At 39.9% G+C, this 21,701-nt stretch overlaps 1 protein-coding gene across 1 annotated transcript in view; it reads right to left on the bottom strand.

Annotated features, from left to right (window-relative positions):
- Positions 1-825: 825 nt before the first annotated feature.
- The window catches only part of INPP5A (inositol polyphosphate-5-phosphatase A), a 633,009-nt gene continuing 612,133 nt past the window's right edge, over positions 826-21,701 (bottom strand). The window contains exons 14-16 of the mRNA XM_077453801.1: positions 16,057-16,125; positions 9,263-9,299; positions 826-2,712 (exon numbers count right to left, since the gene is read on the bottom strand). Of these exons, the coding sequence (XP_077309927.1) occupies positions 2,663-2,712; positions 9,263-9,299; positions 16,057-16,125 (156 nt within the window). The 3' untranslated portion in view covers positions 826-2,662. The remainder of the gene's footprint in view (positions 2,713-9,262; positions 9,300-16,056; positions 16,126-21,701) is intronic.

Here is a 21,701-nt window from a genome sequence, read left to right as displayed (position 1 = left end):
GCATGGACACATAGGATAACATTGAGCTGCTTCTACAGGCAGAACACAAAACTCCTGTAGAAGCACCTTTTTGGTTGTAAACTCACATCGAAAAAAAAAAAGAAAGAAAAAAAAAGACCTGCAAGACAAAGGCAAGCATAGCATACTAGCATACTAGCTCATTATGTAATATTCACCTGAGATTGAAGCCCCCGCTGCGGTGCCCGTACACAGCACCGGCCGGCGACAGCACTCCCAGAGTTAGTTCCGGATATCATGGCTCCAGCGCTGTGATTGGCAGGAGCTGCGATGATGTCTTTCCTGCACACGTGTGCGGGAGCCGCCAGTAATGGCACACTCACTGAAGCAAATGGTACATACGTGCCATTGCTTGAGTGTGCATGTGACGATGACATGCAGATACAGGGCATATCCGATGTTGCTACCGGTAAGCCTTGTTATAGGCTTACCTGTAGCAAAAAGTGGATTGTAAGGGTTTACAACCACTTTAAGCCAGTGCGCATGGTGTCGAAAGGTTTTTTTGTTTCTTGCCTCTACGTTGAGCTCAAAATATGCCTCTTAACTTTTTAATGTGCATGGACACATAGGAGAACATTGAGCTGCTTCTACAGGCAGAACACAAAACCTCTGTAGAAGCAACGTCTTTTTAAACCAGTGTGCATGGAGCTGAACTGTCAAGAAGATGTTTAGTACTTTTCAAACTTGAACACAAAAACACAATTAGAATTTGAATAGTTGTTACAGTAAAAAAGAAAAAAAAAAAAAAGACAGTGAATTTTAGGAAAGTGAAAAACAAAATATTCAAATAAAACAAGACACATATGCTAAGATTGCCACAACGAACAGTTTATTGCTTGAAGTTGAGAACCAGATAGCCCAGGTTGTTTAAAGGCGATTCTTAAGACAACCATAAGTGGAATTTCCATTTGCATGAACATAGTCTTGTGATAAGATTACAGCAGACATGGCACACTAACATAACGCAGCGTCAGCCTTGTACGGAGCAACTACTGTGCAGCCGCCAAGTCAGATTCTGCAAGCAGAGATAAAATTATTTCTGAAACGTAGTGATTTAGAAACAAAATATGAGTCTCAACCTAATGCAATCGCATAGTCCATGAACTCTGTAGTGTTCTGAAGTAAATCAATAGTAGAAACATTTGTGTTTCATCAACAGACTCTTTAATCACCTTTTAATGTTGTACTCTGGGGTACCTGCCAACAGCGACAAGTCTTTCCTTTTCTAGGAAAAAAAAAATATATTCTTTGAACATAATTGTTCTAAAACTAGGTTCTATCTGTATTCGGCTATTCTAGATTATCTATATATATATATATGATATGTCTCCCATCTCTTTACTGGGGTATAGAGTAATTGGCACCATGATACAGTAACAAAAGACAGACCAAAAAAAAATAAAAAAAAATAAAATAGTTTACAAAACCCTTAAAAGATACACCCAATCCTACCTCGAAACTTCACATTCAGTCCTAATATCACATACAAATAATTTATTACAAGAGTATTAAAGTGAAAACTGCTACTATATATATGTATTGTATTGACGGTGTTTCTGTATCAAGGAGGACAACACAAAAAAGATTACGCATAGAAATTTTGGTTGCTGATGTACATACATCTAAAACTACTCCTGAATGCTCATTACTGATATGGCACATAACGCCAGTACTGAAAGGAATACTTAGCATAGATCTTGGTAAGATTTATAAATTATTTTTAAAAAGTATATATTTTTTATATTTATATATTATATATATAAAAATGAAAAGCAGCTGCTGTGTGACTTGAAATACACAAACAAACCATGTTATATGGCAGTGTAGTAAATCCTTTTAAAACACTAAAAATGGGGGAGAAAGAGGGTTTAAGGACTGGGGTTTTCTATCTAGCGTGTGCTATCCATTGACGTTCAGTAATGGCTATTGATTAGACAGGTCACTAAACGATGATCATGATTATTGCACTTTAGTGGCTACACCCCTAGCTAGCCTAATGTTAGGGATACAGGCCTCAGTCAACATTGAAAACACATGATAAAACCATCAATATCTTGAATGCTAATAGTAAACTTCCCCCCCATGTTGCGTCAGGCTTCGCGCGCCTTTACAACTGCATTAGAGTTTCAGTCTTTAAGAAAAAAAATGCAGGAAAATGTGAGTAGATTGATGAGAGGCTCCTTTTGTTGAGTTCCATCAGCTTTTAGTGGGCAGAGCTTGGAAATAATACTTCCTCCAGCAGTGTAGGGGTCACCCTTGAAATACTGAAGGTGGACAGCAGAGCTGTGGATGATCCCAGAGGCTGATAAACCTCCCCCTCCACAACAGAGATGCTGTGCAGAGAAACCTGCCCATGATTACGTCTCCAGGTTTGTCTCATGCCCTTGGTAAGACAAAACAGGAATTTATGATATGTATGGTCTGCTAGCGTTTTGGCAACACAACAGTGATGTAAAAAATATATACATGTATCCATGTTTCTACTGGATGCTCTACAACCGTACAGGAAAGTGAGGTATGTGAGATTTTTGGGAAGATGAAGCCTAGTAGATGATCCATAATGTACAAAATGGGCTGTGAGGACCATGATTTTATCGGTGTGGTTCTAAAATGGAGGAGATTGCTATACTGCAGGTGGACATCCTCACAGCGTGGTCTCTCGATAGATCTTTTCACTTGGCTGGCATCTCTTCCCTGTAAAACAGGCAAAAGTTGTTTTTGTTTATTAAAGTGACGTAACAAACAAAAAAAGTTATTTCAATACAGTAAAAGTAAACACAAATTCACATCAAAACACAGTAAAAACATGCAATATTAATAAGTAAACCGAGGAGACAAAAGTAATATATATATGTAGGCACCACAACCTGTCATTATGATGGTACGGCACTTCACAACAGCCCTGGCAGCTCCAATGAAGTTGATATGGTCCCGTTTCTCTATATTTTTAAAATTTTTAAGCGTAATGTACGTATCAAAAGTTGAAAGGATACAGAGGAAATTTCTAGTACTTTGCAAGGTAAATGAGAGAGACAATAGTTTTATGTAGATTAAAGTGAAAGGTGTTTGCAGCAGTTTGTTCTTAAAACAAATATAGAGAATACTTGACTAGTATGAATTTGGAAACATGGGTTTGTAATAGATAAGGTGGCAGAACAAAAAGAAAAGAAAAAAGGGGGAAAACAGTCAACAAGGTTATGTTTTCATCACAGAGACCCAAGATGGCGGCTCCTCACAGACATCTGCCAAGGAGAAATACAAGGAGGCAGCTCAAAAGCTGTTCTCCATGCACTACATGGGACTCCTCGGCAATGTCTGGGGAAATGCTAGATGATCACGGTGGCTCGCAGTCTGATGCGGATCCAACAGCGGCATTGCTTCCATGGGACACTGAATATATACCCTGTTGCTCAAGCCCCGCATATAGCCATGACCTTAGACCCTGCTGGGCCAGAACTCACGCTGAGAGATTTTCTTAGCAGTCATATTATGCAGCCTCTCTATCACAGACCTTGCCTCAGAGGTTTAGGGGGTAAAAGCTGAAATGTCATTCCTCTGGCAAGACATGCAAAAACTGAAAGACAGCACCTCAGCCATGGAAGGGCACATCAGTACACTAGAAGTTAACTAAGCCCCCATGCAAACTGAATCGCATGCTTGGCAGTTGCTGGTGGCTAAACATTCTGCAAGACTTGATGATTTAGAAAACAGACTTTGCAGGAACAATGTCAGGGCCATTGGCATCCCTGAAAAGATGGAGGGGAAAAACCCTGTACATTTTATAGAACAAAGACTGTTGAATACATTTGGGAAGGACTAATTTTCGCCGATTGTGATGTTATTCTTTCTAAAGCCAGATCAATGGGGGATGCTCTTGCAATGGACAACTCCAAGATGTCCCTGCTTCCAGGATTCTCGGTGGAAGTGCAAAAACAACGGGCTCAGTTCAATGAAGTGAAAAAAAAGGCTTCACTTCCTGGAATTGCAGTATGCCATACTCCCAGGACGCACAGCAAGAGTGACACTCCCACTAGGCTGGCTCAGAGAAAGAATAACCTTAATGCACCCAACTAGACTTCGTTCTGCACCCTGCCATGATGACAGCATCACCTATGGTCAGGCAGTACACCCGGCAGTCCAGCCAGACTGGTGCTGAGGTCTAAATTTAGGATAATTGAACCCAAAACCAAACTGCAGTTCAAGTGTAAAGTTAAATGACAAAAACACATAGCGTGTGCTCTTCAAGAGCCGGCGCTACAGTTGCTATCGTTTTTAAAGTTTTCTATGTGTTATCTGGTAATAATTTAACATCCAATGCCTTTTGTGAAAGTACAATCCTCCAAAAACACCTACGTTTTAGGTCATGGATTTATAGTGGTATGACATTAATACTGGAATTTTGTTTTCCTTTTATAAAGGTATGTCGTTGAATTTCATGTTGTACTGTGGTCTTATTCCTTTCATTTGTATTTTACATACCTGCTGACAATTTTTTTTTATGTAACTTGTGATGTATTGCAATTGGTACAATAAAAACATCTTTTAAATTGAAAAAAAATTGCTGAAAAAGTGAATGCTGATTCTGATAGAAAGCGGTCAGAACACACAGTGCATTGTAGTTTGTTGTGTATGAGGCTGCATGCTGCAGACCAGTCAGGGCTGCCTATGCCGATCTGTGTCAACAGACAAAAGCAGCTACAATGGGCACGTGAGGGTCAGAACCAGACCACGGAGCAATGGAAGAAGGTGGCCTGGTCTGATGAATGCTTTGAGAAGAACACAAGAACAAAATTTGAGGTGTTGATTTGGCCACCAAATTCTCCAGATATCAATCCATTTGAGCATCTGTGGGATGTGCTGGAAAACAAGTCCAATTCATGGAGACCCAATCTCGCAAAATAAAGGGTTTAAGGGATCTGCAACTGACAGCTTTGTGTCAGATACCACAGCATACCTTCAGAGGTCTAGTAAAGTCCATGCCTCAACGTGTTATGGTGGGTGGTCATAATGTTATGGCTGATCACTGTATTTACTCTGTACTTTACTTTCCTTTCCTTTTATAACTCCATGCTAACATCCTGTCATCCAAATAATTCTGTTTCAATACGTTTATTGAAAATTTGACTAAGTAGAAATAAACAAGAGATTACAATCTGCTCCTTGAGTGCCCTCACAGGGGTCACAAAACATGAATACAAAACCAAAGGGCAAACCATCACATTATACTTCTAATAAACATAAGATAACGAAGGGAAATGAGTAGGAGATGATATCGAGTTCCAGTACCAAACAACTTGTTCCCTTGTTTCCGGGAGGTGAGCCCTTTTCCTACTGCCCCCGTTCACGGATGGTAGCAGTATTTATTAACAATGGGAGAGATTACAAAGGAGAGTAAAGAGAGATGGGGAACAGAAGAAGGAAGGGTAAAGAGAAGAGAGGGGGAGCTCAGGCGTGGACGCCCCGCCAGGAGAAATTATACCAAGCCCAGGCATGCCGCTTGGAGTGCTGGCAACTCATAGGAGATCCACGGCTCCCAGATTTTTAGAAATTTAGCATGAGAATCATGGACAATACTGGACATACGTTTCTGAAGTAACATAGCAGTCATACGGGTCTTATCCCTTGAAAATCTACCCATTGTGACTTCCAGGCTTGGGCAATGGTCCGCTTGGCCGCCATAAATAGATAGGTAGCCAGCTTCTGTTGAGGGCCTTGCAAGCCAGGAACCAGGCAATGTAGGAGAGTCATCCAAATAATTCAAGCATGGACCATGGGCATAAGATAGTAGAGCACACTGTTCTACACAGTCAGGGACACTGTCTCAATAGGTATTTTTATTAGGTTACTAGTAGGGACAAGCCAGTATTACTGGGTGGGTTGTGGAGGGCAGAACTGCGCACTATCAACACACAATGCCAGAAACTGCAGTATTATGACATGTCCAATAGAGTCCTACACACTACAGAAGGTAATGTTCATGGCAGCTGGGCTGGACAAGAAGAGGCTATATTAAGCTCAGTGTCATGCTGCTTGAAGTAAGAAGGTGGCCATTCTAAGACGTGCAGGAAGGAAGGACGACTGTAGCACAGAGGAAGAAGTTTTAGGGAAAATTACCTAGACTTCTACAAGCAAATACTTCAGCTTTAAATACAGTGTTATTCCTGGTGTAAATTGCCCCGCTCCTTATTAAAATAGTGTGGATGCCCCAATTGCTATATATCCTCTACAATTTCCCTGTCTGGATACCCCAGAAGATATATAGCAAAATTGAATCACTCTTCAGGAACCGTTTTTGGAAAGGAAGTAGGTCTAGAATCAGGCTGGAAGCTTGCCAAAAGATGGTGGTGTTCTGGTAACTCCATACCCTAAAACTATACAACCCCAATTCCAAAGAAGTTGGGACCCTGTGTGAAATCTACATTAAAACAGAATGCAATGATTTGCAGATCTGGTCCCCTTGGCTATTGTCCCTTTCATTGGTCTGCTCTTCCACCTCTTATCTAGACTTGTTTAACTGAATAATCTTTTTTATGTTTAACTACTAAAGAGAACGGCTGATGTCCATTGTCAAGCCTATATTTCTGTACTTTGGGTCACATTCCAATCTTACAAGTTATGCTATATACATCGTAACGTCCTACACTTTTTATCACACACTGTGATATGCAGGTGTTCTTGTGAAACTGTAGCTCTGAACATTATCTATATGAGGAAGGCAATTAGTTTAGCTGCTATTTTGTTTGCCTTTCCCAGTTTATTTTTGTAATCTGTAAGGCAAACAAAAAATATAATAAATGTTACACGATTCAAAAAAACAAAAAACAAAAAAAAACAATACAGTATTATTTCAACCTCAGAATTAGGAGAGAATGGTCATAGTTGACAGAAAAGTAATATTCACATCAAGGTATTTAGACCTTTCACAAATCTTAACTGTGTCTATAATTTAGAGTTGTTTTTTGCCATGACACTTTCTTCTTGATTGTTTGAATACTCAGCAATGTCGCATTCCATGCATAAGTCAAGAGCTTACGCCACAACAAACTAAAGTGTCTGTTTATCAAGTAGTGAAAAATATCCACTGCTCAGTTCTCCGGCATTCACGGTGGAGATGGCTCACCTCTGAGTGCCTGTTTATGAAGCGGTGTAGATAGCTTCTCCCTTTGAGAAGTGAAGTGATCTACAAATGCTTTGAACAGTGGAGAACGCCCCCTGTAACTGATCTCGTGATTGATAGCGAGATTACAGTGCCAGAAAATTACTGAAACACTCTGGTGTTCGTTTATTAAGCAGCGAATTTATTATAACTGCTCGCCTCATGTTAATAAAATATTTGGTCCCCCTACATAATATATATGTTCTCCCCTGATCATTTCTGTTTCATAAACCGCTAATGAACTGAAATCAGCGGCGATCCTCGGGATCGCCACTGTTCACAATTTCATAAACGGACACCCAAGTGTCCTCATCCTCAAAACTGGCCTGGAGACTCCAGTAAAAATACATGCATACATACAATCTGAGACCAAATACTTGTTTAACAAACTACAACAGTCCAGTAATACAACATAAGTGATCAAAGTCCCACAAACGGAACCTGAAGAGGTAAAAAGAGATTTTGAATGTGCTGTTCCTGTGAACCATATGGCTGGTTGAATGTGAGGCTTGTTGTTACTTGGGAGTGCATTCATTGGAATCCTCAGAGTTTTTTGGACCCGATTGACCCCTTTGGCTTACCATTGGATAACTTGTTTCTGGGCATTGCTGAGGATGTGGATTGCATTCTTTAAAGGATGGTTATCACCCTATCCCTTATGCTTAATACAGATTTTGTGCCTCATTTTGCAAGCACTGTTTGGTCTGTTGTACATTAGGGACTGAGTTGGATCATATACTTAACTGAAAGCTTGACTCCTAAGGAAGCAATAATCTTGCAAAACACATCGACCCATCACACCTTTGGAAATGCATTCTTCAGTTTATTATACCACACTGTTATGATCTACAAGAATTCATTTGTCTCTAATATACATTTTAAGTGATGTTTAAAGTGTTGTGATAAAATTTGGTATACTTTTTACATTTGCTCTTATGTTTTCCTTCTAAAGCACATTCAAAGTCCCTTTTTACCTCCTTGAGTTCTGTTTGTGGGACTTTGAGGTAGGATTGATTGTATTAGTCAAGAGTGTGTTTAGCTGCTGTGAAAAATTGGTCAAGTAGTCTTAGCCAAGTTTCAGTGTAACTTCCTGGTTTTCTGTTTTATGATTTTTCCCTATGGGTAGGGGCTTTCATCACATATGTATTTTTGGTAGTCGTATGAAAAATGCAGTCCCATATTTAGGCTTCCAAGGCCTGTAGATCCAATTTGGTACCACATTTACCATATCATTTCAATTTAAGAAACTATCACTGAGGTGGACCAGAGACTGACATAGAATAAAGAAAGGTCATCGGGACTTTGACAACCTCTATGTTCAAAACCTGTTGAGGTCATAATCAAAGGCCTCTGCAAAATAACTGAGTGGATAAGTGCTTAATCTTAATGTACTGAAAGCTAATGAAAGGCATGACAAAAGACATACAGTAGTTAGAATGGTTTAATGCTGTTGAGGAAAAAGACTGTAAACTCCCATGGGGTCTGATCTTAACTAATACTAAACATTCTACCAGATCTTTGAAAATAATCCATAGTTGTGTCAATGTTAATAGAATGACTTCCGTATGCTTTCAAGATGACCCAGTGAGAGGTTTTATTGTACATGTCATATTGTGCTAACCGTTTGTTCTTACCTGGAAAAATTGCATCTTGAATGATTTTGATATTCTTCAAAAGAAAGAACATAAATTGAACAATTTAGAGAGCTGGGGTCTCTGAGTTTGATATGTTTACCAATTTCCCTTGTAATGTGAGCATGTGAAGTACCCACTCCACATCCCATAACACAATGTCCCAATGCTTTAACATTATTTTAAGAAGCATTCATATTCTCTGACTTTGGGGAAGCCAGAATTTGCATAATGGTTTAATGGGGAGCCTGTAAAAAAGGACTTGTTGCAGCTCTTACAGTATTTTACTTGCTCTCAGGGTGCCTACATTAATATTACCAATTTTCCACCGTTTACATTAAATAAGAATGACTGAAGATATTTGAAAATAAAAAACAAAACAAAAAAAAACAAAAAGGATATTTACCACCACATCACTGCACGATACAACACTTGTGCACATGTGCATTAGCTTTACCTGCCCCAGCGGCTAATCGGAAGGAAAGGAAGACAGGCTGTACAGAGAGGAAAGATGTAAATCTTTCAGTTATTAGTCTACAACACAGAAGTTCTCAAAAAAGATCACTTATCTGGCGCTTAGGAAAATATACTATTATAATAGAGAAGCGGCTGCTATAATATAAACAAACATTTCTAAAAGGGAAGCAATCAAAACTACAATTAAAACAAATTTAAATAAAAATAAAGTCCTTCAAACTTCAGCTGTGCTAAAAGTTTTGCATAAAAAATTAGTAGTCTGTAAATCCAACTGAAGTCCAAAAACAGTCTTTTGCATGTAGCAGTTCATAAATGATTCATCAGCTGTTTTAAACATTCGACCATTAATACATCTCGTGCTTATACCCCCCTCTAGGAATTGCACTCACCAGATTCAATATCAATCAGAGCCTCTTAGTAAGTATGGCATGGCTACGATCACTGCTGAACAAAGCTCCGTCCGATCCTCAGTAAACGATCAGCTGATATGAAAACAGACACTCACGTCTTCCGATTCACCAGAATCAGAAGACGTGAGTGTCTTTTTCCATATCGGCTGATCGTTTACTGAAGATCGGACGGAGGTTCATTCAGCAGTGATCGTAGCCACCATCTTGAATTTGGTGAGTGCAATTCCTAGAGGGAGTATAAGCACTAGTTGTATTAATGGTTGAATGTTTAAAACAGCTGATGAATCGTTTATGAACTGCTACATGCAAAAGACTGTTTTTGGACTTTGGTTTCAGTTGGATTTACAGACTACTAATTTTTTTATGCAAAACCTTTAGCGCTGCTGAAGTTTGAAAGACTATTTTTTAATTTAAAGTTATTAGTCTACAATCACAGTAGGATCACCTGATATTTAAGAGGATTTGAAATCCAGATGCAAAAAGGTCTTCATTTCAGCTATTGTCTATGGAAACAGATACAAGGTGCCCTGACATTGCTCTCCATGGTTCTACTGTTGGGTTGTCTATCTTCCTTCATATAAACTACAAATCTGCAAGTTTTTTTATTGCAGTCTGTATTTCTGTTGAAGGGATTACGCCTTACTTTCTGTCCTATCGAGAAGTGAAATATCTATAACATGGAAACAGATGAAACAATCAACACCTTTGAAAACTGTGGCAGGGAGGAACAGCGCGAGTGAAAAGAAAGTCTTGAAAATACCAGACGGTTAAAGACTTATCGATTTATGAGTCTATGACTAAAAACAAAGCCAATTCAGTGGATTGGGGCTCCCCTTTCTTTGGGGTTGTGGTAGTATTAAATGATTTGGTTGGTTGTGGACACTGCAGTCTAAGTCCTAATAAGTCCTAATATAACAGTGTTCTGGAGTACGTTCCTGCCGAAAAGGGAGCCCCAAAACATGGTGGATATGTTTTCTATCACACACTAATAAAATAATCATTGCATTTCAACTGTATGGAGTTTACAAGGCTTTCTTTCCACACCCCTCCACAATCTTCACATACTTGAATGGACCCACTCGGGGGATCTTCCTCAAATCAAGCCCCCCCAAAGACCTACTCACAACTGAAAATGTCTAGCGCTACCTCGCACATACAGTACAATGCCAACAAAAACTTAAGTTAACAGAAGTTATTACCTTAAGAGCTCATGCACACAGGACGTTTTAAAAATGCCAGCGCTACAGCAGCACTAAAAACACCAGTTGTTTTTCGCGCTTAGCAGCGTTTTTACATTAGCTTGTTTTTTTCCCCCCCAACGGTTTTTCATTAAAAACACTCCCTATAATGGAAAAACGCATACAAACCTCAAACGCGGCTTGACATGTCTAGCCGTGTTTTTCCTTTTTACAGCTTGTTTTTACTGCTCCTGGAAGCACAGGCTGTAATTTTTTTTCTGCTGCCCCTAAACGCCTATGCCTCCAAACGTCTCTGACAGTTTGTGCATGCATGGACACATAGGCTAACATAGAGGGGCTTTTAGAGGCAGTTAAAAAAAAAAACATCAAATGCTCCCTAACAGCAGCTTTAAAAACATCTTATGTACATGAGCCCTTATACACATGACATTTTACTTAAAGCGGGAGTCCGCCGTTTTTTTTGTTTTGTTTTTTTAAAACCAGCAGCTACAAATACTGCAGCTGCTGACTTTTAAAATAATGACACTTACCCGCCCAGCGCGCCCGCGAAGTCGGCACCCGAAGCCGATCTCTCGATCGTCTCTCGGGTGCTGCCGCCGCCATTTTGGGTATGGGATTCAGGAAGTGGAGCCTTGCGGCTTCATTTCCCGGTTCCCTACTGCGCATGCGCGAGTCGCGCTGCGCAATAAGGATGGTCCCCGCTGTCTCTGGGATCCGTGTGTTTCCCAGCAGGCAGCGGGGGACCTTCGGAAAGGGGCGTAGATTCTGCGGAAAGGGGCGTACCTTCTGCAGAATCTACGCCGGAAGTGGGTGCAGATACCTGTACTGTACAGGTACCTGCACCCCCCCTCACCCCTGAAAGGTGCCAATTGTGGCGCCGGAGGGGGGGAGGGTTCCAATGAGTGGAAGCTCCACTTTAGGGTGGACCTCCGCTTTAACGAGTATTATGGTAATGTTATGGCATTGCTGGCAAGAGTAACAGAATCAATGAAACACCTTTCTTGAAAGAAATTATACCCCATGCTCTTTTCAGTGTGACTGCTTTATTACTTGGTCAAATTAGCTTTAATAAAAGGGAAGGAGCTGCTAACCCGATCTCTAATTTTCTCATTCAACAGAGACCATGTGGGCAAGAGAGGGGACATTCATACATGTGTATAGCAACAAAAGTAAAACATAAGGCAGTATTTTCTGAAAAGGTAAATACAACCCCAATTCCAAAAAAGAGTTGACTCTGTAAAATCGACATAAAAACCAAATGCAATGATTTGCAAATCTCATAAAACGATATTTTGTTTGTGATTAAAAATAGAAATAAGTCAGATGTTTAAACTGAGCAAATGTACCATTTTAAGAAAAAAGGCAACATTTAAATTGATGGCAGCAACACACGTCTCAAAAAGTTGGGACAGGGCAACAAAAAGCTGGCAAAGTGGTACTAACAAGGAAGAGCTGGAAGAACATTTAGCAGCTAATTAGGTTAATTGACAACAGGTCAGTACCATGACTGGGTATAAAAAGAGCATCTAAAGGCCCGTACACACGATACAAAAATCAGATGGGAAAATTCATACGACAAGCTGTCTGCTGATTTTCGGATTGTTAGTACGGTGCTTTCGACAGACGATTTTCACTTTTTCGTCAGACAAAAGCTGGATAAGCAGACTAGTACATTTTTGACAAAGGACAGCTCAACGTCCGATTTTCGGATTGTCAGTACAGAAATCGTCACACAAAAGTCGAAAGTACAAACACGCATGACTGGAATCAAGGAACGATCGAGAAGAGTTCCGCCTTGTAAACTAGCGTTTGTAATCTAGAATTAACATTTGTGACGCAGCAATTGATGAAATGTCGAAATGCAGCGCACATTCTCATCTTCTTTAAATGGGATAATAATGAAGTTGCTTTGCTGGTGATACTGATGTAGTTATGCCAAACATATTTTAAAAGGCATTTGTTTTGTAGTGATATAAATAATAATGTTATGATTGTTTGATTTTTTGGGGATGTTACCACAACACCATTATCCCTGAGTTTTTAAGATCAAAGATACAACTTTGGTGTCCCTTGTTAATTTTTAATTGTGTTGTTTTTAACCACTTGCCTACAGGGCACTTACACCCCCTTCCTGTCCAAGCCATTTTTTACCTTCCAGCGCTGTCACACTTTGAATGACAATTGCGCAGTCATGCTACACTGTACCCCATTTTTACTTAGTTTGTGTTAGTAAATTTTGTAATTAAGTAATTTTTCTCCTTCACTGATGTGCGCTGATGAGGCGGAACTGATAGGTTGAACTGGTGGGCATTTATGAGGTGGCACTTATTGGCACTGATTATGACACACTAATATGCTGCAATTATGAGCACTGATAGGTGGCACTGATGAGCACTCATAGGCAGCACTGATGGGCACTGTTAGGTGGCACTGGTGGGCACTGATAGCCAGCACGGACTGGCATCACTAATGAGCACTGATTGGTGGGCACTGATTTGTGGCACTGGTGTCGCTATTGTAATTGGTGCACTGATGATCAGTGCCCTGATTACATGTGTAGATGTCTCCTGTGAGGAGATGCCGTTGATCGGCTCTCCTCACCACACACTGTCAGTGTAAGGCGAGGAGCGACAATTACCGGCATCTCTGTGTTTACATGTGTCCAGCTGTGATTGGACACAACCGATCACATGGTTAAAGAGCCGTGGCTCTTTACAGAGATCAGGGTCACGCCGTGTCCTAGCAACACGGCGCGCGAGAGCGGCCATTCTGGGAAGACGTCATTTGGCGGCGGGCGGCAACTAGTTAATGTAACTGCCTACGCCCAAACTGTCATTTGTAGATCAGTAATGATCTGAAAATCACGAATCAACGCTCACCAAACTTCTACTAACACAAAATTAGCAGAAGAGGCCCAAAGGGTGGCGTTCAAGAAATGAACGTCCTCTTTATACTCTTGCAGGACGTCACTACATTCATGTTTGTTGAAGGACAATTTGCGGATAGTTAGTATGCTAGACAAAATCCTACACAAGCGCTTTTGACAAAAATCAGACGCTCGGTCATATAACAATCGAACCGTGTGTACGAGGTTTTAGAGACAGAGTGTCTCAGAAGTAATGATGAGAAAAGGCTCACCAATCTGTGAATAGCTGTGTCTCAAAATAGTTTAACAAATTCAGAATAATGTTTACCATTGTAAAATTGCATGCAAAGACTTAATATATAATCATCTACAGTACAGATCATCGAAAGATTTTGAGAATCTGGAGACATCTCTGTACAAGGCTGAAATGCAATTTTGGATGCCTGTGATTTTTGGAATACTTGTCTGACCACAGTCCACCATGCCATACAAAAAAGCAAAGGAAAAGCTCAATCATGCAAAAAACATCTGAACATGATCCAGCTGTCTTCTCTGGGCCAAAGCTCACTTGCAACTGTTGTGTGGTCAGACAAATCAAAATTTGACATTCTTTTTGGCAACTATGGGCACTGCCTCTTCTGGACTAAAGATGAGAAGGACCTTCTGGCTTATCAGCACTCAATTCAAAAAGCCTGCATCTCTGATAGTATGCAGGTGCATTAATGCCTATGGAAATGGGCAGATTGCACATCTGGAAAGGCACCATCAATGCTGAAAGATATATCCAGGTTTTAGAGCAGCATATGCTCAGGCAAGAATAAGACAACATTCCTCTCCCAAAACTTCAGCAACTGGTCTCCTCAGTTCCTAGACGTTTACAGAGTAGTGATAAAAGAAGAGGGGGATGTTACACCATGGTAGACATGACCCTGTCCCAACATTTTTGGAATTAGAGTTGTACAGCTTTTTGTTGAGCCTGCCCCAACTTTTTTGAGACTTGTTGCTGGCAAAAATTTTATAATTACCTTATTTTTTTATTCTTATGGTACATTTTCTCAGTGTAAACACTTGATAGGACTTCTTTTTCTATTGTGACTAAAATATGGGTTTATGAGATTTGCAAATCATTGCATTCAGTTATGTAGATTTTACAAAGCATTCCAACAATTTTTGGAATTGTGGTTGTACTTCAGTCCTATTATTTTATATTTATTCATACCAGCAAGATAGTTTATAGCACTTCATGTTAACATTTGCGCATAAGTCCACTTCAGTCCACATCAACTTAGATTAGAGCTTTAGTGGAGAAAGATAGTACAAAATAGACTTTTGATGATTGCTATGAGTTTCTACATCCTGCAGCATTAAATATGTTGTAATGTTTTTTTTTTTAGTTTTTTTTTAATAACAAACATGTCATACTTGCTTCCTCTGTGCAATGGTTTTGTACAGAGCGGCCCCAATCCTCCTCTTCTGGGGTCCCTCATTGGCGTTCCTGGCTTCTCCTCTTCTCGTGTGCCCCCATGGAGAGCCGCATTCCATGGGGGCACTCAAGCAAGTGCACTCCCGAGTCCTGCTGCTGCGTCCATCGACACAGAAAGCAGGACTTGGCCACACTCCCTCCCTTCCCCCCCCCCCCAGCTCCCGTGCCAATGGCTGTGCTGCTATCAATCTATCCAATGAGGACCCGAGACAGTGGCTGAAGCTGCTGTGCTCCTCCCCATCGCTGGAACGATTGGGTTCAGGTAAGTAAAAGGGGGGCTGTTGCACTACAAAAAGTTTTTCACCTTCATGCAGTGATGGCGAACCTTGGCACCCCAGATGTTTTGGAACTACATTTCTCATGAAGCTCATGCACTCTGCAGTGTAGTTGAGCATCATGGGAAATGTAGTTCCAAAACATCTGCCAAGGTTCACCATCACTACCCTAATGCATAGAATGCATTGAGGTGAAAAACAACCACTTTAAAGAACATCTGTACTGAGAAAAGTTACGAAGACAGCCACTGTTGAACATTCTATTTTAAATACATATCTGCCTGTTATGCTAATCCAAAAGGTTTCAATAGTTTGAGTCTCTGTCCTAGAAAGTACGTAAATTATGGGTTCACAGTCATAGCAGTATGCACTTTTTGCAAGCTTATTCCTAGTTTGTGACTCAGAACATTGAGACCAGAGACAGACAGGCGACCAACATAATGAAGAAGTGGTCATCAAACTTGAGTGCTATAAAGAAGAGTTTTTTTTATACTAAGGAAGAAAAAAACAAAAAAAAAAAAAAAACACACTAATACTTTACCTTGTGGTCCCCCATACAGATATTTGGCCCAATGCTGTCATACATCACTATTCTTTCATCATTTTCAGACTGAAAATAAAGCATGACATCATTAAAAATTAAGTAATGAATATGCTGCATATCTCAACAAAAGTGAACAAAGACTATTAAAATAGTCGCTCTCAATTTCTAGCATAATTAAAAAAGTAAAGACAAAATCTAAAAAAAAGAGTAACATTGGGAAGAAAGGGACACATTATTCTTGTAGTCCTGAAAGAAGTAAAAACAGAGGACATGTTTGTAAAATGTGTTGCTGTGCTCTATATTATGTTATGCAATTTATTTATTTTTTCCTAATTATATGGCCAGGGTAAATTAATGCCACTGCATTATAAGTTTGCCTTCTCAGCTAACTTGGTTATAAAAGATGCCAAATATTTGAAAGATTGTAGCAATGTGGAAAAATGTACATACATGAATGCCATACACAGTAATATATTATGACATGTGTCAGTTTTACTGGTTCATTCAAAAAAATATTTTTTTCCTCACTTTAGGCCGATATGTATTCCTATAAAATATTTTTGGTAAAAGAAAAAAAAAAAAATATTGCAAAAAGCACATATTGATTGGTTTGTGCAAATAAGTTATAGCATCTACAAAATAGGGGATAGTTTTATGGCATTTTTAATAATTTTTTTATTAGTAATGGCGGCGATCTGTGATTTTTATCGGGACTGCAACATTATGGTGGACACTTTTGACACTATTTTGGGACCATTGTCATTTATACAGTGATCAGTGCTATAAAAATGCACAGATTACTGTCTAAATCTCACTGGCAGTGAAGGGGTTAACCGTTGGGGGCGATGAAGGGTTTAAGTGTGTCCTAGGGAGCGATTTTAACTGTGGGGGGGATGGGCTTTAATTCACATGACAGCGATCGCCGCTCCCCGCTCCAGGTGACAGGGAGCAGTGATCTCTGTCATGACACAAGCCAGAACAGGGAAATGCCTTGTTTACAGTGGCACTTCCCAGTTCTGAGGCTCCGAGACACGATCGCCGGGAGATCGGCGGACATAGAGTCCACCAGTCCTACGGGCACCGTCATGCTGTATGCGGCACACATGTGCCTGCTATCCCCAGCTCTTAAAGGGGGAAGTACAGGTACGCCCATTTGCCCACCGCTGCCATTGTGCCAACGTATATTGGCATGCAGCAGTCGGCAAGTGGTTAAGCCATATACTACATTGGATGTGTGAGGAAAAAAAGGGCACTACATTATCACAAATATGTGTACTCAATATATATCATTACTTAAAGTGATTGTAAAGCTTTGTTTTTTTTTTTTATAACAAACATATACTTACCTCCACTGTGCAGTTCGTTTTGCACAGAGTGGCCCCAAACACAGTCTTCTGGGGTCACCCGGCGGAGCTGGTAGCTCCTCCCCACATTGTATAACCCTCTAGGAGAAGTATTCTCCTGGGGGGGGGGGGGGGGTTACCTTGCGGGCTTGCACCCGAGTACAGCATTTGCATCCATAGACGCAGAATGCTGGACTCGGCCCCAGCCACCCAGGCCTGCGTCATTGGATATGATTGACAGCAGCGGGAGCCAATGGCTGCGCTGCTATCAATCTATCCAATCAAGAGCTGAGACAACAGACAGAGGGGAAGAGCGTGTCTCTGGCGTGGTAATTGCGGGGATCAGGTGAATAAAATGGGGGGGGGGGGCGCTAGGGGGCCGGTTAGCGACAGAAGTTTTTTCACTTTAATGCGTAGGATGCATTAAGGTGAAAAAACACTTCCTGATGACACGCGCACGCGTGAAATGCATAGAAGAGAGGCTTGAGAAGCACATTCTTAGGAGCTCTTGAGTTCAGCTGGGATTTTTGAAACGCACGCCGCCCATCACAGAGTAGACGGATCAGACTTCACACATCTCTGAGCTGCAAATGTGTTAATGCCTTACAAAGACTGCATATATGGCCTGTGATTGGGAAAGGAGATAGAAGATTGAGTGGATTAAGTTTGGCTTATCGATTGAGGGGCAAGATTTATACAAATCCATGCTTGATGGTCACTTGCTGGCTGAATGTTTCTGGTGAGCGCAATTGATTATCTCACTTTGGGTGGAGGACGGTTTCTTTGAATATCGGAGAACCATATATGACAGGCACAATGGTGTTGGAGTTTATATAATAATAATTGGACTATTCATAAGCAAGACATATTTTAATATTTTTATATATGATTTATATACACATTTTTTTATTTTTTTTGGTTTTGTCACAACTAATAGAAAGTTATCTTTTGGCTATGTACCATTCATACATTTTATTAATATTTTTTCTCACAGCCCTAATTGTTTTCAATTTGTTATTTATGGACTCATAATATTTAGTAATGTTTTATATTGAGTACACATATTTGTGATATTGATAAGGTAGCACCCTTTTTTCTCACAAATTTATTGTGGTTAGTGTCTCACTAATATTAGGAGCAGCAACTTTTTTGTAATTTACACTATACATTGAATACTAGGTGGTGCCTTTAGACCCGGTTCACACAGGGGCGACTCTTCAGGCGACTTAGCCGCCTGACAAGTCGCGTCCCGTTCTGTGCAATGGAATCGTTCTAATCGGAGCGACTCAAGTCGCTCCGACTTAGAAAAAGGTTCCTGTACGACTTTTGGGGCGACTTGCATTGACTTCTATACAGAAGTCATTCTGCAAGCTGCCGCTAAAGTCGGATCCCGGTCGCCTGAGGCAGTCGCGCTCCAAGTCGTGCTGCCTCAGTGTGAACCGGGTCTTACCCTTCTTTTTATCATATACTATATATATCTATATCTATATCAAGAGAGTGGAAGTGATTTACCCTTGGTTGATATTTACCTTCTGGTCTGCCCTGTGATACTCCATTATCATCAGTCTATAGGAGGGTTTCTCAACCAAAGATCCATGGAAGCCTAGGGTTCCTCCAGAGGTTGCTAGGGGTTCCTTGAGCAATGAGCAGTTTCTTCCGGTCAGATAAGTTCCCACTGACACCACTGATCTTTTAGGCTACCTTTAAGGGGATAATCCTTCCCAAAGGAACACAAATGTAATGACCATTCCCACTACCCACCACACTAATGTATCATGAGTTGTAGATATTGTCATTTTAAGTAGGGGTTCCCTGAGACCACAAAGTTTTTTTTTCTTCTAAGGGTTCCTCCATGTTGAAAAAGTTGAGAAAGACTGGTCTATAGCAATATTATACCCAAGACACATATAGCTTCTGTATATGTCGACATTGAAGCTTCTTTTGATGGGGTCCCTGTTTTTTTCCCCCCCCTTTCTCTGGCCTCTTCTTGATTTCACTACACTAAGGGGGAGGGGAGGGGGTTTGCATCTTTTAAATATCCAACTTGGCTAAACTCCTGAAGAAGTTGACAACAGCCATGAAACGCTCACTCCAGCTTTATTATGCAATATTGATGAGGGATATAGTTCCCTACTATAATAAAGTGAATTTGTAACAGATGTATATACTCCCTAAAGTATTTTTACAGTACCAATCCTAAAAGCGCCATAAGTTTAGTTTTCATAGTCTAAAAATACTAATACTGCCATATTTTATCTTATAAAGGGTTGACTAGGAAAAAAAATATTTTAATACCAAATTTTTTTTAGTGTTGACCAGAAAAAAAAAAAAAAAAGATTTCAACCACTTGCCGACCGCCTCACGCCGATATACGTCGGCAGAAGGGCTAGTACAGGCAAACTAATGTACTTGTATGTTGCCCTTTAAGAGGCGGTAAGCAGTGGTGCCCGCGGCAAGCTCCGCGAGTCGGGTCGCGGGTCCCATGGACTTGATCACCTCACGGGGAGATGCTAATGTAAACAAACATCTCCTCGTTCTGCCTAGTGACAGTGTCACTGATCTCTGCTCCCTGTGATCGGAGCAGAGATCAGTGATGTGTCACACACAGCCACACCCCCCCCCCACAGTTAGAAACACTCCTCAGGGCACACTTAACCCCTAAACTGCCCCCTAGTGGTTAACCCCTTCATTGTCAGTGTCATTTACACAGGAATCAGTGCACTTGTATAGCACTGATTGCTGTATAAATGACAATGGTCCCAAAACAATTTGTCAAAAATGTGCGATGTGTCCGCCATAATGTCGCAGTCATGATAAAAATCACTGATCGCCATCATTACTCGTAAAAAAAAAAAAAGAAAAAAAAAAAGAAAAAAAAAAGAATTTATAAATTCAATAAAAATGCCATAAAACTATCCCCTATTTTGTAAACGTTATAACTTTTGCACAAACCAAATGGTCGCTTTTTAAATAGTGTCAAAAGTGTCCGATGTGTCCGCCATAATGTCACACTCTCGATAAAAATCAAAGATCTCCGCCACTACTACTAAAAAATAAATTAAAAAAAAATGAATAAAAATGCCATAAATCTATCCCCTATTTTGTAGACCAATTAATATACGCTTCTTGCAATTTTTTTTACCAAAAACATGCAGAAGAATACATATCGGCCTAAACTGAGGAACAAAGAAAACCACATTTTTTTTATATATATTTTTTGGGGATTATAGCAAAAAGTTAAAAAAGTTGCTTTTCTTTCAAAATTGTTGCTCTTTTTTGTTTATAGCATAAAAAATAAAAACCGCAGGGGTGATCAAATACCACCAAAAAAAAGCTCTATTTGTGGGGAAAAAAACGACATCAATTTTGTTTGAGAGCCACGTCGCACGTTCGCGCAATTGTCAGTTAAAACGACGCAGTGCCAAATCGCAAAAAGTACTCTGGTCAGGAAGGGGGTAAAATCTTTTGGGGATGAAGTGGTTAATACCAAAATTATAAAGGGCCACATGTTTAGTTTTCATAGTTTAAAAATACTAATACTGCCCAAGTATTATCTTACAATACTGAATTTTTATGAAGGGTTGACCAGGAAAAAAAAAAAAAGATTTTAATACCAAAATTCTAAAAGGCCATATATTTAGGTCTAAAAATAATAATACTGCCACGTATTATCTTACAATACTGAATTTTTCTAAAGGGTTGCCCAGGAAAAAAAATATAATACTAAAATTATCATATTTTACATACACAATACTTTTCCACTCTATTTCCTTTCTATCCAAGCAAATGTGTTTTCATAATCGTATGGCTGAAATGTGCAAAGAAAACATAACTCTAAAACACAAAATCTGTCAGATTCCCATTATGGCGACCTCAAACAAACATCAAGTGATGACATGTCAAACGATTATTAAATATTGTCAAGGACTTCTCCCTGTAATCAGTCAAGTCTGAATGAATAAGTGTGTAATATATACATCACTGTTTAGAGTAAAAACTAAATTATGTTAATGCGTTAGACAGGTTTAAGGTCAGATTTACTTTATATTATGGTTGTCTGGCAAAATTGCGTAAGAAAAAAAAAAAAAACCCATAACCTTCTGCATTGTATGCATGAGAACTTTCCAATATTTCAAGATCATAATGGCACTTCCTTTGCAAGTGGGAAAGCATTCATCAAAAAGAGACTTGATAATTTAGAAAGGCAGCATAAAATTGTGGATTTCCAACTGTATAATCTTTAGACAGATAAACAAATTACAGCACTGCACAAGCAGGAACAGGGCACACTCCACTGAG

Source organism: Lithobates pipiens, unplaced genomic scaffold, assembly GCF_037356315.1.
Source record: "Lithobates pipiens isolate NorthernLeopardFrog02 unplaced genomic scaffold, aLitPip1_a1.2 Scaffold_25, whole genome shotgun sequence".
NCBI lineage: Eukaryota > Metazoa > Chordata > Amphibia > Anura > Ranidae > Lithobates > Lithobates pipiens.
The sequence above is the reverse complement of the archived record's forward strand: the minus strand, read 5'-3'. Positions and strand labels throughout refer to the sequence as shown.